The 16,738-nt window shown below is 40.0% G+C and overlaps 1 protein-coding gene across 21 annotated transcripts in view; it reads right to left on the reverse strand.

Annotated features, from left to right (window-relative positions):
* TTLL5 (tubulin tyrosine ligase like 5) overlaps window positions 1-16,738 on the reverse strand; it is a 282,938-nt gene that overhangs the window by 208,861 nt on the left and 57,339 nt on the right. For 19 of the 21 annotated variants that reach the window (XR_009355825.1, XR_009355827.1, XR_009355826.1 and 16 more), the window contains exons 13-16: window positions 9,830-9,911; window positions 8,222-8,283; window positions 6,730-6,824; window positions 4,509-4,550 (exon numbers count right to left, since the gene is read on the reverse strand). Coding sequence is in view for 18 of the 21 variants with exons in the window: in XM_059182748.1 (XP_059038731.1) it covers window positions 4,509-4,550; window positions 6,730-6,824; window positions 8,222-8,283; window positions 9,830-9,911 (281 nt within the window). In the remaining 3 variants the exon portion in view is untranslated. The remainder of the gene's footprint in view (window positions 1-4,508; window positions 4,551-6,729; window positions 6,825-8,221; window positions 8,284-9,829; window positions 9,912-16,738) is intronic. The other 2 variants (XM_059182754.1, XM_059182751.1) reach the window with 1 other exon arrangement.

The following is a 16,738-nucleotide window of genomic DNA, read 5'->3' on the forward strand; positions in this document are numbered from 1 at the left end:
TTTGAATTATATTTGTTATGTTTTTAAAACTAAATGGCCTAATAAACTAAATTAGAGATTTTAGGAAAAAAAAAAAAGAAATGTGACCTGAATTATAGACACAGATGAGAGAAAACACTGAGAAAAAGGATAGCAAAGAAAAAAGAAAGGATATATAAATGCTTATGAGTGCCAAGAAAGACATACCTGGGGATTAAAAGCAAAGAAAAAAAAAGGGGGGGGGTCAGATTTGGAAGTACATCAGGACTGCCAAAAACAAGAGCAAAACACTCCAAGTGCAAGCCATTCTGTGGTACTGATCTTGTGCCTATCAGCACAGGAACTGACTGAATATGCACTGAGGAAATAAAGTTCTTCTGAACTTAGAACCATTGCCTCTGTCTAGGTGACACAGGATTTTAACTACTGGGTGTTCAGATAGATTTTAAACTGCCAAATTACTGCCTAAGCCAGAATTCTGCCATGCAGCATGCACCAAAGATGTAAAATTATCATTAGTGCAACTTACGATTTAGAAATATATGCAGAAAAGAAACCTTTACACATCTAACCTTTATCACTACGGAAGAACTGACTGAGAATCATTGAGATGAGGAACCCCTTGTCTCCACTAAAAGTAGGAAAAAAAAAATGTTGAATCAGAAAAATGATTCTCTGCCTAGAGAAAGCTGGCAGGTATCAGCAATGAGAAGAACCGAACAAAACTCAGAATATGAAAAAAGGTGAGGCATCATAAAAGATACCATAATTAAGGGGCAAGAATAAACCTCTTTGACAGAGAATATATACGAGGAATAAAAATGTCCTAATGCAGTTTTACAAAGTTTGGAATTCTGTGTTAGAAACAAATGAGCTGGAAATAGCTCAATTTGTGTATGGCACACCTTGCCACCTAGAAAATAAAAGGTAAAATCTAGTTTAAAAAGCAAAATGAACTAATGCTATCAAAAAAAAGCAACAGGGCGCCTGGGTGGCTCAGTGGGTTAAGCCGCTGCCTTCGGCTCAGGTCATGATCTCAGAGTCCTGGGATCGAGTCCCACATCGGGCTCTCTGCTCAACAGAGAGCCTGCTTCCCTCTCTTTCTCTCTCTGCCTGCCTCTCCATCTACTTGTGATTTTTCTCTGTCAAATAAATAAATAAAATCTTAAAAAAAAAAAAAAGCAACAAAAAGGACCACAAATGAATAAATCTAAGTGGGAAATAAACAAAAAATGGCTAATAGAGAAGGTCTAAATGTAATTGACAACCAGAAATATACTCTGAAATCAGGGGAGAAAAAAAAAAGGAAAGTAAGTAGACTTGTGTTACAGTCAAAAAGAGAAAGGCAACATCTGGAAATTTGGAGTAAATACAAGTCAGCAGGTCTAAAAGACATGCATCTTGTTATTAAGGGAACTGGCTTTAAAAATCAAAACAAAAACTTACAGAACCACTCACAATTATGTTTGAAAAATCATGAAGAACTGAGGAGGTACCAGAGGATTAGAAAAAGACAAATGAGGTACCAATCTTCAAAAATGTAAGAAATGTGCTTCTGGTGACTACTGCCTGGTAAGTCTAACTTGAATCCCTAGTAAAATAATGGAACAAATAATAAAAGAAAAAAATCCATAAACATTTAGAGTTTAATGAGCTCATAAAGAGTAAGTATGGAGACTGCTTTATTTATTTTAAAACATGCTTAAAATGTTTATGTTTAGGACAAAAATTACAAAAAAGGGGAAATAGAGCAAATACATTTAATGTCTTTGGGTTTTACAAAAGCATTTATACAAATTTCTTAAAATTTCCATTCTAAATTATATTTCTGATTGGGGCTTAGTGTCATAATATAATGAATAAAACACACCAACAAAGACTGAAAAGAGTTGAAAGATGTTATGTAGGATAAACAGCAGTGAATCAAGTTAGGACGCGATTTTTAGAATGGGTACTGATTGAGCACTACTTAGAACCTTCACTGATGTCTGGGAGGATGGATAAATAAAAAGATAATAATTAATCTGCATTTGTAGATGAAAGCAAATGTGAAAAGAATGGCTACAGATATGAATATCGAAATAACGCCCAATGCCGCTAACAAATGCATAAAAGGAAAATTAACAGGACCCAAAAGTATAAAGGTAGCTATGTGTCCAAGGTAAACTATGTGTCCAGAACTAGCCCAAGTTTTTACCTATGCTTTATCGTTTCTTTCACACCCTATCTCCATATTTGTATTATCTTCATTGGACAGACATGGATAGTGAGCCTCAGAGACACAAGGGACCTTGCCCAAAGTCTAACACTAGTTAGTTAGCGGGAGAACAAATTTGAACCAGGAGCTATCTGACTGTCTGTGTGTTTTCCATGAAACTATGTCATCTGCCTGGGGACCCGGAAAAGTGACTTCTGATGAGTGGGAAATCTGAACTCAAAGCATTCAAGGGAAGGAAGAAATGTAGAAAGAGACGATGGACTAAAAAGGAATAGACAACGGGAAAAAAACCGTGAGTGCGCAATCTGACAGCAACAGAAGAAGAAAGCTTGACAAAGTGTCCATGGCCAGAGCAGAGAACTTGTTTTCATTTCTAACTTAGCTCAGACAAAACCCCCACGGGGCTGAGAACGCTTCATTCACACAAAGTCGGTGACTTTGAACACTGCAAAGAACAAGAGTCCGAGAATTCCACACGTATCAAGTTGGCCAAATAAAGCTAGAAAGACTTTGTGTCACTGGAGCAGTGTTCAATTACACAGCCACAAGGGAGAGGCCTTGCTTGGCCACAGACTATCACAGTCTATGGCCATTCTGGCAAGCAGAGCTAGACAGACATGAGAAAATTAAAATGGTAAAGGGAAGTTAAGATTAGAATTACACAGCAAAGACAATTCTTTGGAATCAAATTCAGAAAGCTATGAATTAAGGATTTTTTCAAGTTCTCCTGAAGAGTAGATATCCCTAAAAGGTATTCAGAATGTAAGCTCTTAGAAGTCAACAGCTCTGGGGCTTTTTTGTAGTTGTTTTTGTTTTGTTTGGTTTTCTGTTTGGCACAGAAAGTAGCTAGCACACCTAGGTTCTCGCTAAACATAAAACACTAAACATTACAGCGTTTCGAATTCTACCAACAAAACACCTACGGAACCACATCAGCCAGTGACCAAACGCTAGATGAGACAACCAATAAGCTTTTTTTTCACTTCTTGGACTCATATAAACCATATAAAGCACTTTGTCAAAAACAGTAGTTGCAGGAATTACGACTCAAGATCCCAAGCTGTCCGGTCACTGTATCAAAGAGTACTGAGAGTACAAGGCCAAAATAAATATCCTGGAGCTTCTTGCTGAAGAACTACTAGTTGCAGGGGCACACTTATGTCTGACACATCTACAGCCCTCATTTCAGAGTATCAGCTAGCAGGAAGGAGCAGCACCGTCACTGCTACCCCGTCACTTCGACGAGATGTTTAAAAGAAAACAAAGATCTTCATAGAAGAAAATGACAGTTAATCTCAAATATGCTAACAAGGACAGAAGGAGGACAAATACTGTTCATTAGGATTTGGAGATAAAATATTTTTCGTTTCTGGGGTGCCTGGGTGGCTCAGTTGGTTCAACAACTGCCTTTGGCTCAGGTCATGATCCTGGACTTCTGGAATCAAGTCCCGCATAGGGCTCCCAGCTCCTTGGGGAGTCGGCTTCTCCCTCTGATCTCCTCTCTCATGCTCTCTCTCACTCATTCTCTCTCAAATAAATAAATAAAATCTTAAAAAATATATATTTTTAGTTTCTTTTTATTTTTATTTATTGTTTTTGAAGATTTTATTTATTTGACATAGAGAGAGAGAAACATTGAGAGAGGGAACACAAGTAGGGGGAGTGGGCGAGGGAGAAGCAGGCCTCCTGCTGAGCAGGATCAAGCCCAATGCAGGGCTTGATCCCAGGACCCTGGGATCATGACCTGAGCCAAGGGCAGGTGCTTAATGACTGAGCCACCCAGACACCCCTTGAGTTTATTTTTAAAGGTAGCATCTCAGACACTTATTATGGCAAAGGTTCCACGATTCATAAAACTGCAAATCACGATGTATAAGAAATATGTAAAATCAAATACAGCCCAATACCCAATGTGAAAATGTTTTCAGTATGAAGCTACTGACAATAGTACCTTTCATAAGACATCTGAAGAAAAGAAAGGGTGTCTGTGAACTATATTTCCTTCCTGGAATATTCTGGTCAAAGCGATAGATATGCCTCTAAATCCCGTTCGTCATTTAAATCCAACTGCCTCCTTCACAGCACGATCACTATCAGGAAAAGAGGATTCATAAATTCCTGCAGCCTCTACTCTTGTATTCTATATATGGAAAGACCTCTGTGCATTCATTTTCACTTAAACTCTATGTTATTAAAGTTCAAAAAGCAGGTACATCAAACACAGACTGTGAAAGAGCAAAGCTAAAAGACTTTCCATTTGGGGACTGGAAATAAGAATCTGAATGAAGTCTCCAAGTGATCCAGAACTTACCAGTTCGGCATCTGAGGACTGACACTGTGCAGACACTGGACGCTACAAAAGATAGAAAAATGGAATAAAGCCTTATCTTCTCCTACCATAGTGAGGTTTTCCAACTCTATGATGTCTATGATCTCACAAAGGAGAAGATGATCTCCAAGCAAAAAGCAAAAGCAAGAGCCCTACACTTTGTGCTTGTAAGACCAGAACATCATTATGCTTCACACCATTTTCTCCTACAGTGTATTTATCCCAGTTTCGTCTTCTAAGCAGGAAAGCAAAATCCTGCTATCACATCCTGAAGCCAACTATTCCACCTGGTAAATTTGTTCCAGAGTACATAGAACTAATCTACAGTTTTTTAACCCTTTAAAAAGAAGTGTCCTATAGGCTCCTTATGGATGAAGTCATGCCATGACCTACCAGTTAGCAAATCAAATGGTGGACGGACTCTCTGATTTGCAAAGAGCAGCCAATAAACGCTGAGAGGCAGGCTAAGAAAAGGGGTCAATTCATCCAAGATTGACATACAGCTAACCCCTAGAGTAAAATTTGGCAGGAACTCTTGTGAAATCTGCACAGAAACATTTGCAGTCCTTTACACACTATCCTATCGCTCTGCCACAGGAAACTACCTGCAGAGGAATGTGATGGCCTAAATTCAGTTTTGCTAGTACACTTAGGGCAATCCTCTACTTTTTCTTATTAAAAAATTAAAGAAAACCTTTGTCTGTGATAATGTACTGATCAAGAACAATGCTGCTGCCTGGTTTTCTTTCTAATCCAAGATAATAATACCCCTTAAAATCCAGTACACCCCGTCCCACATCGCAACTCTATTGCTAAGAGGGGACGATCCTAGAGCAGGTGGTCACAGAGTGCATCTAGCTCAAAGACATGTTGCGTTTGGTCTGCAAAGTATTTTTTCTTTAACTGGACCAGTTTGCAATATTTTAAAATAAGACTTCTCTTTTCTCTTGACAGGAGGAAGGTTCTGACAACACGTGTCCCACACTCATGCATAGCAATGATCAGTTAGAGCACATCAGCAAAACAGCTGCCCCTTTTTAATATGGGGCAGAGGCTCCAGTTCAGCACAGCTGCATCCCTCCCTCCCTGTCCCTGGCCCTCTTAGGCAGTAGAGCTTGCAGACGCTACCCCTCTTAGGCAGTAGAGCTTGCAGACGCTATTCTAATGAAAACTTAGAAATACAGCTGTGTAAGTAAGAGTGACGAGCTTGGCAGAAAGAAATAGCAATACTCAAAATGAGACCAGCAAGCTAAAGGAAAAAATGCAGAATGAGTGGTGACAGGAGAAGGGAGAAGTGGAGAAGGAATCAATGGATGGGAGAAGAAAGGGAAAGGGGAGGCAGGGGGAAGCAGCAGCTATTTCTGCCTTCAAAGAGCTTACAGTCTAGCAGAGGAACAATGTCAAAGCAACAAATCAATGAATGCCAAAACCACGCACTGGAATCCTGATGGAATGGGATGGATTTAACAGAAAATTATCTTGAGACTTCTGAGCAGGCAAGGTCATCAACCCAGATGGGAAGAGAGGAGGAAGGTGGACCTTTAAGCTAAGAAGAAATGTTAAAGGCAAAGAACACAGTAAAACTAGCCCGGTCTAGACAGGCAGGGATGGATTAGATGATGGACCGAGCAGGCAGAACAATGAGCTGATTGGTTTAACTGGAACACAGATGCAGAGGACACAAAGATGGGAGCGACGCTTGATCAAGTGACATTTCAGACATGCACAGGATTCTGTAGGCCTTGATCTCACTGAACCTCAGTTAACACCTCATGATCACTGAGCACCTGTAGAGAAGATGTTCTTTCAACGAGCATCTTCTTCACAAAGCTAGTCTGAAGATCAGAAAGAATGTAGCAGAGTAACGACTAGGAATTTGTCGGCTCCCTCTCTGTGCCTTGTTTATGAGCATATCAATTTGGGGAAAAAAGCAGGTGATTCTTAAAGAGAAAAAGGAAAAAGGACAGATAATGAAAAAAGGCAAAAGAAAAGAAAAACAAAAAGCAGACAGTAAGTTGGTTTGAAAGCAATGAAAGCATATGCTACCAGCCACAGCGGAATGTCACTGCCTCCTGTCTGGAATGATCCCCATATTCTCCTGCTCTCGGTGACGTCATATCTGTAGCGCTTCAGCTCACTCATTTACATCAGCTACCACTTTCCAATAAGCCTCTTTGGGCTCCCTGCTGCTGAATTTGCTTACCTGAGGTTTCTGGAAAGGGTTTCGCCTGGAAGACTCAAAGGTGGGATAAATTGGCCGGGTTGATGCCCTCTGGGCAGGATCCTGGCACACAAATCCTGAATGGGGAATGGCAAACATTAAAACCTACCATTTTCTAAGAAATTAGCAGGTTTAGCTGTACCTTTTCTTTAGAGATACAAAATCAGTTTCATAGTCATAAATATTAGAGATCTATCCTCAGAAGGATGAGGCATGGCTCTCTCAGACACACACTTCACTTGAACTTCAAGTTCAAAACTGGACAGCATGAGAATGGAAAATATGCAGATAAATCAACCTTCCTTGCTGGGGAGCTGATTCTGATTGAAAAAGAGATGTGGATTTTTGATGAACTTCAGAGTAAAAAGTGTAAATCACCATTTAAAAATACACAGTTGTTTATAAAAACAAATTATTTTAAAGTGGCCTCCTAGAAGGTGACTGAAAAATAATGTTGTTTTTACTAGGAGAACCCAAGAGCAAGTGAGGGGTCCTGTCCTGTTACAAGATCTACTCCTGGGGTGCCTGGGTGGCTCATTGGGTTAAAGCCTCTGCCATCAGCTGAGGTCATGATCCCAAGGTCCTGGGATCCAGCCTGCATCAGGCTCTCTGCTCAGCAGGGATCTTGCTTCCCGCCATCCCCCCAACCCCCCCCAACCCCTCCAACCCCGGCCTGCCTCTCTGCCTACTTGAGATCTCTGTCAAATAAATAAATAAAATCTTAAAAAAACAAAAACAAAAACAAAAAAAAAAGATCTACTCCTAGAACAGCTGAAGGTGGTCTCCTGGCAAACTGGGCTTCTTAGATTATCTACAGCTTAACCAGTTAGGTGTGTGCTCACTTCACCTGCTTCCTAAAAAGAAGCAGACTCCCATCCAGGGAGACTAGTGTGGCTAAGTTTTACAGCATTTGCTGGTCCACCAAGTACTAGTTCATTTCTAATGTGTTTTGTCATGCCTTAGTAGAGTACTTAGGAAACAACAACAAACCCACAATAAACCCATCCGACTGCCCAACTCCATTTCAAAGTTTTTGGCTTATCTGCCAAAAAAGGAATTTCTTCCTTGGACTTCCTTCAGTTATAACTATTGGGGGGAGGGCATGTTGACACCAGCAGAGACCGCCTAGCAGAAACAGAGCCACTCTCCTTTGTAACAAAGCTTCTTTAGTCAGTCACACTCTCCCAGCTCGGAAAAAAATAGACGGTCTCCAGACCTTTGGTTAAGGCTCTTCCTCGGCTCGTAATTCCTGTGCCCCAGGAATTAGTTCTCAGCCCTAGTTGTGGTTCAGCCTCAGGACAGGATGGAGCCAGGGGGAGTAAAAACATATAAACACTTGCCTGAAAATATAATTTCTCAGTACAAAACATTCAGCATGGCTTAGGAACTGCCAACTGGCAACACCTAGAAAGCCCAACAAAATGGATGCTCTGGTTAGCTTTTATATAAGTCTTCGGAAAACACCACTACTCACCTACAACAGTGAACATATCTGAAATCATACTGGCTTTAATCTTTAGGTCCAGAGGTGCATCGCTAATAGAAGAGAGAAAGAAAGGCCAATCGATAATGTTAGAAATTAACAGAAGAGCTACCCCTAATGGGCCTCAATATAGCAGAGCCTCCAAATGTCGATGAGAAGCAACACATCAAACATACCAAACCCATGGAAAAAGAAAAAATAATCTGGGCAAAAATACTTGAAATAAAAGCCCACTGCTAAACTCATCCTCTGTAGGGCAGGTCCAGCACCAAAGTTGATTCCCTGACATGCAATCTTTTTATTCCAGAAGGTCTTGTGCAATTCAAACCATGTACAAGAACACTGCATCATTAGCAGTGTTTAGGCCTTTAATATGGTCTTCCATGAATGTGTCCATCCTTCAAATTATTTTTTACTGCTACAAGAGTCAAATCACATTCACATGCAAGAGAAGAAACTCTGGTCATCTTTGTACATTTTTTAAGGCTTCATTTTCTGTTCTAAATCAATCCCTTAAGCTTTTAGGCTTGCGAATGAAGGCAAAAAAATACAAGTTATACCAAAATATCATCAGATGATGCAGCAGGAACCCACATGGAAACACAAACATGAACTGAAAGCTGGACGCTCCCTGTGCCAGTGACTGCCATGTTGGCTTTGGTGTTGAGGTGTTCTTCCATGAACCAGATTACTTTGGCTGCTGGACCAGTGCATCGTTCCGGGGATCTCTAACATCAGAGGATGCACCTGGCTGGGCAATATGCTAAGAGCTGACTTAACAAAAGAACAGCCCAACATCGGAAGCATCTCTGTGATATCTAGTTCTATACCTTACTGCTGGGTTGAAGCTGAACTCCTACCCCACGAAGTAGTTAATCTGTCTTTATTTGATGACTTGGCATTTTGCCAACATTTTTCATCCTTAAATGTGCAGCTGCTGGGTGGTCTGTAGCATAAATCTCTAGGGTTCTCTAGCTGTTTAGAGAAGTGTATGGCTAATAGAAACTCTGGCTACAGCTGCAGATATAAGCACAATCTTCTCTGGTATTGAAAAAATATGTTTCTTTCCTTCTTCTAAACGATGGTTTAAAAAGTTTAAGATTGTTTGAAGTTTTTAGACTCTAATCTTAGATGCATACCAGAATACAGAAAGGGTAAAAGGACCAAACATTATATATACTATCCTAGGCCCAGCTCTATACCTTACAGTATATGTGGATTTGAACCTGTACAAACCTTTAGCAATAAAGGAAATATAATATCTCATGTATTTCTTTAGTCTTGGCAGAACACCCACAAAGTTAAAAGACAGAAAGAGAGAGAACTGGAAATAAAAATGAACACAAGAAGCATCCCTTAGATGCTCAAGAAGACAGTTATCAGATCACAAATTGACTAGTAAGGTAGGGATACACGGTTACCCTCTGGAGGTTAACCACATGTCACAAATCCCTTAAATTTAGAAATTCTAGTCATTTCTATCTAATAACTAGGGTAAAAAAAATCTAGCGCCAAGAGAAACGACTTTTTTAAAAAAGTTTTTTTAGTGCTATTTATTGAAGGTTTGTCCTTTTCCAGTTGAAGGAACAGACTACTTACCAGGCCAAAGAAGGGGAGAGATTTACTTCCAGCAACCATGGCTTCAGAGTAGAATCTATGAGCACATCAAAGCCATAGAGTTCTAGAAATACAACATAACATACAAGATCATTTTCCATGTTACAACTGAACAAAAATTTGAAAGACTGAAGCCAATCAACTCCCACCAGAGGACTAGAAATTTGGGGAGTATAAGTAATGAGTGGAAGTAGAAGCAGAGAATCTTTCCAGATCAAAATAAATTAATCAAGTTCTAGAGATCATGAGATAATGTTATAAAATTCCACTGCTTTTATCATCCACTCTATTGACATTCCTGAGTTCTACACAGCAAGTGACCTGACCTCTAAAAGTTGGCAAGATTCTGCTGTGCATATGGGTAAAAAAAAAAAAAAAAAGTTGGGAATGAGAATGCCACAAAGGCATCCAACATCAAAGCTTCAAAGCTGTTTTGGGTTTGTTCTGGATTGCCCCCCCCCCCCATATTCCGAAACAAAAAAATCTCCTGAAGGAATCTCCCTGGGCCCTTCCACTACATTTTCCTAAACTAGTATCTTGTTTTTGCAGCCTAGGTCAAGAAGATAGTTCACTGTAAAATACATTTATTCTTCCCCTTTCCTATGGTTTCAATTTCCCTTTGGAGACAGAAAATAAAGTACAATGGCTCAATATAGAAAGAAAGAAGAGAAAGGAGGGAACCCGTGGCAGACAGAGCAGGACTGTGATAAGCTATCCTGCACCACTAATATCACTGAAAAAGGGAAGGAGCCAGAGACCAAATTTCCATGGTTTCTGGTTTCCTTTTCATGGTTTCTTTACTGATTCTCTTCCCTAATTCCTCAACTGTTGTAAAGAGTAAAGCAAGAACATAAGCGGGCTTTTCTCCCAGGATGCAGGGATAATATGACGCTAATTTTGGAACCTCAGCCGGCAACCTTTACTCTTATCATCAACGAGACCCTCTCCACAGTCCTCTTTGGGATACACACATCAAATCCATCTGACTTTCAGAAGTCCCACGCATTCTCAAACTTCCCACTCCATGCCCCTCAAATAAACTGTCTACATCTTCTTTCCAAGAGAAAAGATGAGCTTCCTTACAGTTCAGCCAGAGGTCACAGGCCACAGCTCACACCTATAGAACACAACCATGGATCTTCCGGAAACTCATTTTGAAACAAATGTCTTTACTTCAAGAAGGATTCTCCCATTTCTTAATCCTCTCAAGAACACAGAAAAGTAAGTGTAAGTTTCTAGAAAGATGGTGCCCAAGACTGTCTTTTGAACAGGAAGTCTGATATGGGACCAAGAATCCTAGAAGGGAAATCTAGAGACCTGGTTCCTTCTCATGACTCTACCATTTATTCACTGTGGCACGTGAGGACATCATTTCTCTTCTCCTTTCACTTTTCTCTATTAACCACCACCTTTCAGTACCTGCATGCTCAGTAATGCTAAACCCAAAATTCCTATTTATGCAACACTAATTAGACAATCATATTCAAGTTTTTCTCACAGGAAAAGATGTCATGAATGAATTTGCTTCCATGGTACTTATTCAGGATTCAATTTAATTTGCAAAACGAATCTCAAACCAAAAGAGAGTATGAGGTAGGATTTTCCTTCATGTAACTACACAAGAACCAATTATTGGTACTTCAAAATGTAAAGAATAGAAAGCTCCTATCTCTTGTAGGTAACAAATTCATAATTTTTATGGCCAGTACATGCTTCTTAAATATTTTACCTAATCTTCAGTCATCCTAAATATTATAAATATAAATTATATTATAAATATATTTAATTATAAATATATCCTAGAATATTCCCCTTTTAATCTGAAAGAAAAATCTTTTGTGATATGGCACTCAATAAAGCATTTAAAAAGAAAAACTTAATTGCTAAATCTATAAGCTCATGTTAACATTACACAAGCGGGATTACACAGGATTCAACTGTTTCATAAAGTGGTAATATTATTAATAATAACAGTATGAGGAACAGGGTAAGAATACTGCCTGATGCACAGAGTGACCAGACTTGCAGAACCAACCACAAACGGAGACAAGCTGAAATCAGAACAACAACCCATGAGCCCCATTATTTAAACACCCTGCATTCAACAGCCAACACATGGACTATTTCCCCAATTAAGAGGCAAATTCCAAGTATCTCAGTTGAAAGTCTGAGAACTAACATTCTAGGAAGAAAAAAATAAAATAACCCAAAGAGAGAAAATGCCCTTTATAGTACCAAGTGCATTTTTACTCAGGTGAATGAAACCCGTCAGTGCTTAACAATCTCAAAATCAGTTTTGGCTCTGACTGTACCTGTATGCGCACAAGGCTTAGATCTACTACCATCTAAAAGTGGGCTAAGTTTGGGACAGCATTATAACCCAGAGCCAAGCCCAGCTCCCCTTAGAGGCTGGGACTGGAACAGGGTTTGGGGGGTGGGAAATGGGAAATGGTATGAAAAAGTAGCATTTGTATCAGGTTTATCTCTTAAAATAATCAACTCAGCTTAAGAAAAATAATTTGGGCCCTTGACAGGCTACAAAGTCCTTATAATGACCCTTTTAACTTATGACTGGTCTTTTTCATGGACATTTAAGATTTTAAAAGGTAAAAAGGAGGTTGCACTAATATTAAACTTCACCTTCAATATTGTGTGTTTTGCCAGTGTCTAGAATTTCAAAAACTTGGTAATCCGGGATGAGACATAGCAGTGTTCTTGTCATTAAAGGGTGCAGGCAAACTAGGTTTTTCCCGCTCTGAGAGCTACTTTCTTTGTTCCTCTCTCTTGTCCTCTCACAACAGAAGAGCAAGTATTTTCAAAGAACTGTTGCTCCCACCTTGTTCAACAATGTTTCCTTAGGAAAATTTTCTTTCATGATGTATTTCCTTCAGTCCCCAGCCAAATCAAAACAAACTTGAAAATACTCTCGTGAGCAAGTGAGGGAAGCCTGGCACCACCTCTACTTCTCACTGGTGCCCTTTTCTCCCTATTTCTTGAATGCAGCTTCCCGTAAAAGCGATCTACCCTTAACTGCCTTAACCTTCTTACAGCCTATTCCATTCCCCAGCCCATTGGGATTTGCTCCCATGCTCTAAGTCAGTGACTGTTCTCACTGTGATCACCAAAGACCACCTTACTGCGAAGCCCAAACATCTGAAACTGTTGACCACCCCTTACTTATTGGAACTTCCTTCTCCCTTGGTTCCAGGCCACTGCTCTCTTCTGCTTCTCCTCCTCCTTTCACACCTTCTCTTCTGCCCAGCTATTCACTGGTAGGTTTGCTCAGGGTGGCATCCTCAGGGCTCTTTCCTTCTCAATTCTACTTCTCTTCTTGGGTGATCTCGTGTATTCTCATGGCTGCAATTAATATCATGATGATGACATTCAAATCTCTATCTTTAGTCAAGTGTCTCCTGGACACCAAATCCCTAACTCCAATCGCCTTCTGGATAACTTCACTAGGATATCCCATGAGTACTCAACCTCAACAGAACATAACTTGTTATCTTTCCCCCAAACCTGTTTGGATTCCCATTATTCTTCACCTTGGAAAATGGTAACCCCATCGGCCAGTTGCCAAAGCTAGAAACACTCTCTTCACCACGTCGGAAATCCTACACACTACCAGATCTCTTCTCTATTTCTCTTTAATCCAATCATATAAATTCCTTTTTGACACAGAATTCATATATAATGAAAGGGACAGATCTTAAGTGTACAATTTGATCATGCATGATAATTGGATACATCCATGTAATCCACATTCATCTCAACCCATAGAGAACATTTCCATCATTCCAGAAAGATCCCTCATGCCCCTTCCTGGTAAATACCTTGCTTCCCCTCATCATACCCCCAGATAATCACTATTCTTCTTTCTTTCACCATAGATTCATTTTGTCCATTCCAGAAAGCCCTATAAATGGAAGCATCCTGTATGTACTCTCTTGAGTCTGGCTCTTTCATTTAGCCTTTCTGAGATTCATCCACCTATTATTGTTTCTTGTTTTAAAGCGAGACAATAAAATTATTGTATAATTTACATACAACAAAACCCTTTTCAATTGGAGTCTGATGAGTTTACACTAATGTATATGGTCACTTAACCATCACCACAATTAAGATAAAGGACAATTCTATCAGACACTCCTCATGCCCCCTTAGATTCAATTCTCACTCCCCATCCCACCAGCAATCATTGATCTGATCTCTACCTTTCCAGAAAGTCAAATAAATGAAATCATATGGTATTAGCCTTTGAGAGTGGCTCCTTTCACTCAGCATTGTGCTTCTGAGATTTATTGACGTTACTGTGTTTCAACAGTGTAGTCCATTCCTTTTATTCCATGTTATGGATATACCACAACCTATTCGTCCATTCAACAGTTCATGGACAGCTGGGTTGCTTCTGATTTTTGATGATTATGAATAAAGCTGCTCTAAACCTTCACATACAGGTATTTGTGTGAACATGTATTACTTTTCTTGGGTAAACAATCTACAAGTGGGATTGCTCAGTCTATATTATCACTACATACTTCTTACCTCCCCATCCATTTCCCTAGGACTAGTCTCTCCCCGCTGCAGTCTGTGCTCCATATGGCTATGAGAATTTCTAAGACATCAGTCTGTCAGATAGAGACAAACTGTGAACTGCCCCAACAACAGACACTTGATGTCAGGTTGGCTCCTGCAGGATTTTAGTTACTTCTGGTCATGTTGTATAGTATTCCCTTTATTGTAATTCTGTCTTACCAGTTTGGCTCATATCATGATAAAAATGAAAGCAAATAATAATAATAATCTTACTGCTCTCCTGGCTCAAAAAACTCCAGTGGCTGTCTATCATCTATAGGATAAATTTATACATGTCAGTCCTCTATAATCAGGCTCCAATCTACTTCCATATCTCCTCTCCTGTCACCGCTTCCCACGCAGGCTCTATCTAGTCACAGTGAGCTTCCCACTTTAAAAAATGTCACACTGTGTCTGGACACTGTGCTGGGCACATCCTATTCCCTCCATTACAAATGGCTTTCCCCGGCTTCCCTTAGGTATAGCCAGTAGCTCTGGTGTATTCCAAGAGTGCCTGAGTCCCTCTGCTCCCTGTACTGTCATTTATCACTTCATGTCTGCTCCTCCACACCACTGGAGGATAGGGCCATGCCTCATTCATTGTATACTACAAGCAGCCTACACCATAAAAAGCACAGAGAAAGCAATCAAGAAATGTTAAAAGAAAGAAAAAGAAAAGAAAAGGCTAAAAGAAAACCAATTAAGTGAAAAATACTGTATGATTTTTGAAAAAGACCAAGTAATATGTAGCTACTCCCCCAAAGTAACCCTAGGACAAGACTCGAAATATTCATAATAAAGCTATTAACCAAAAAGACAATAAGAGGCATTTTTATTAATATTTTTACATATTGACATATTTTTTAAAAACCTGATAAAGGGTGGTCTAGGAAGGGAGGGAAAAAAGATTTGATAGGGCAAATAATAACACGTCCAACGCCTAAAAGATTACTAAACATGTCACACCACTAATTGTGGAATCAATCCACTCACCCTCTCCAGAAACAAAGCCCCGGCTGCAGCTGTGATCCTAAGTCAGTGGAAAGTGCTGACATTAGCCAGTCCGCACTGTCAGTCAAATGTTATTGTATAAAGAAATTCTTTTTACCTTGGCTTTGGATTTGAGTTGAAAACCTAAGGAGGAAGTCTTTATCTGGGGTCCAGAAGGAGAAGTTGGAAAAAAGCAAATCAAGATCCCACAGGAAAATGAGCTAAATAAAAGAGAAAGCCCAGAGCCAATTTGTTAACTAGTCCAATACATCAACATGGTATCTGGCTACCATATGTAAAGGTAGATTTGAAAGCAGTTTCTAGGACTTGGTACTGTTGATGAGAGCCGAAAGAGTGTCTTTTTCAGGCCTGATCAGCTAGAGAGAGTGATATCCTTTTTCCTGAGATCTAGTTACAGGAGGGCAGGAGAAGAATCCAGGATATGGGATGTGCCAAAAGTGGTCAGACTCATCAGAACTTGTCTTTATGTGAGTGGAGAAAGAGCCAGAGAGACCTGGCTCCCAAACTTGGCTTGGCCAACTGCATGACCTAGGAACAGATTATTTAACCTTTCCAAATCCCTTGTCTTTGTTATAAAACCATGGGTAACAAATACCAATAAAACTCTCAAAAGAGGGCTAAAGGGAAAAACCAATGAAAAGTGTTTGACAACAGTAGGTACTTCCTCCCCCAAACCTTCCACAGTGAACTTCCCTTCCCTTCCGACCTGAAGAGGAGCATGGAATAAAGCAGAAAGGAGACTCTGTCGAAAAGTGAACTGTCAGAAAAGAAGAAAGAAAGAAAAATGAACTGTTTGCTGACTTCTATTGGTGATGGTCAAGCAGTTTACGTAATTGGGGAATGTATGCTGCCCACTTTTGTGTCTTCCACAAATATTTATGGACACCCACCCTCTGAGAATGTCAGCTTACCCTATGAAATGGTCTAGAATAAGAGCAATGGAAGGCCAAAGTAGCATTCATTCAACAGACAGAGCCGTACTGAGCGTGGATCGTCCCGAGCAAAGAGGTCATTGGTCTCTGACCTAAACAAGGCCAGAGAGGACCAGGCTCCTGGCCTGTTACTTTAGCCGCCCTCACACACAGAGATAAAACTGCTGTCAGCAGCAACATCTGTAAAGGACAGCTAACATCCTGTTGCTCTTGGCTGGTTTTCTCCAACTGGTCAAAAAAGCCCTTCTCGTTGCCAGTTATGTCACAGTGCCAATTTCCTAAGCATACTTAAAGGGTTGCTGTTTACACATACATTTCACATGGTACCATATTTTTACAACCTTGAAGGCAATACAAATTAGAGTGCCAGAAA

Source organism: Mustela lutreola, chromosome 7 (genome assembly GCF_030435805.1).
Source record: "Mustela lutreola isolate mMusLut2 chromosome 7, mMusLut2.pri, whole genome shotgun sequence".
Classification (NCBI taxonomy): domain Eukaryota; kingdom Metazoa; phylum Chordata; class Mammalia; order Carnivora; family Mustelidae; genus Mustela; species Mustela lutreola.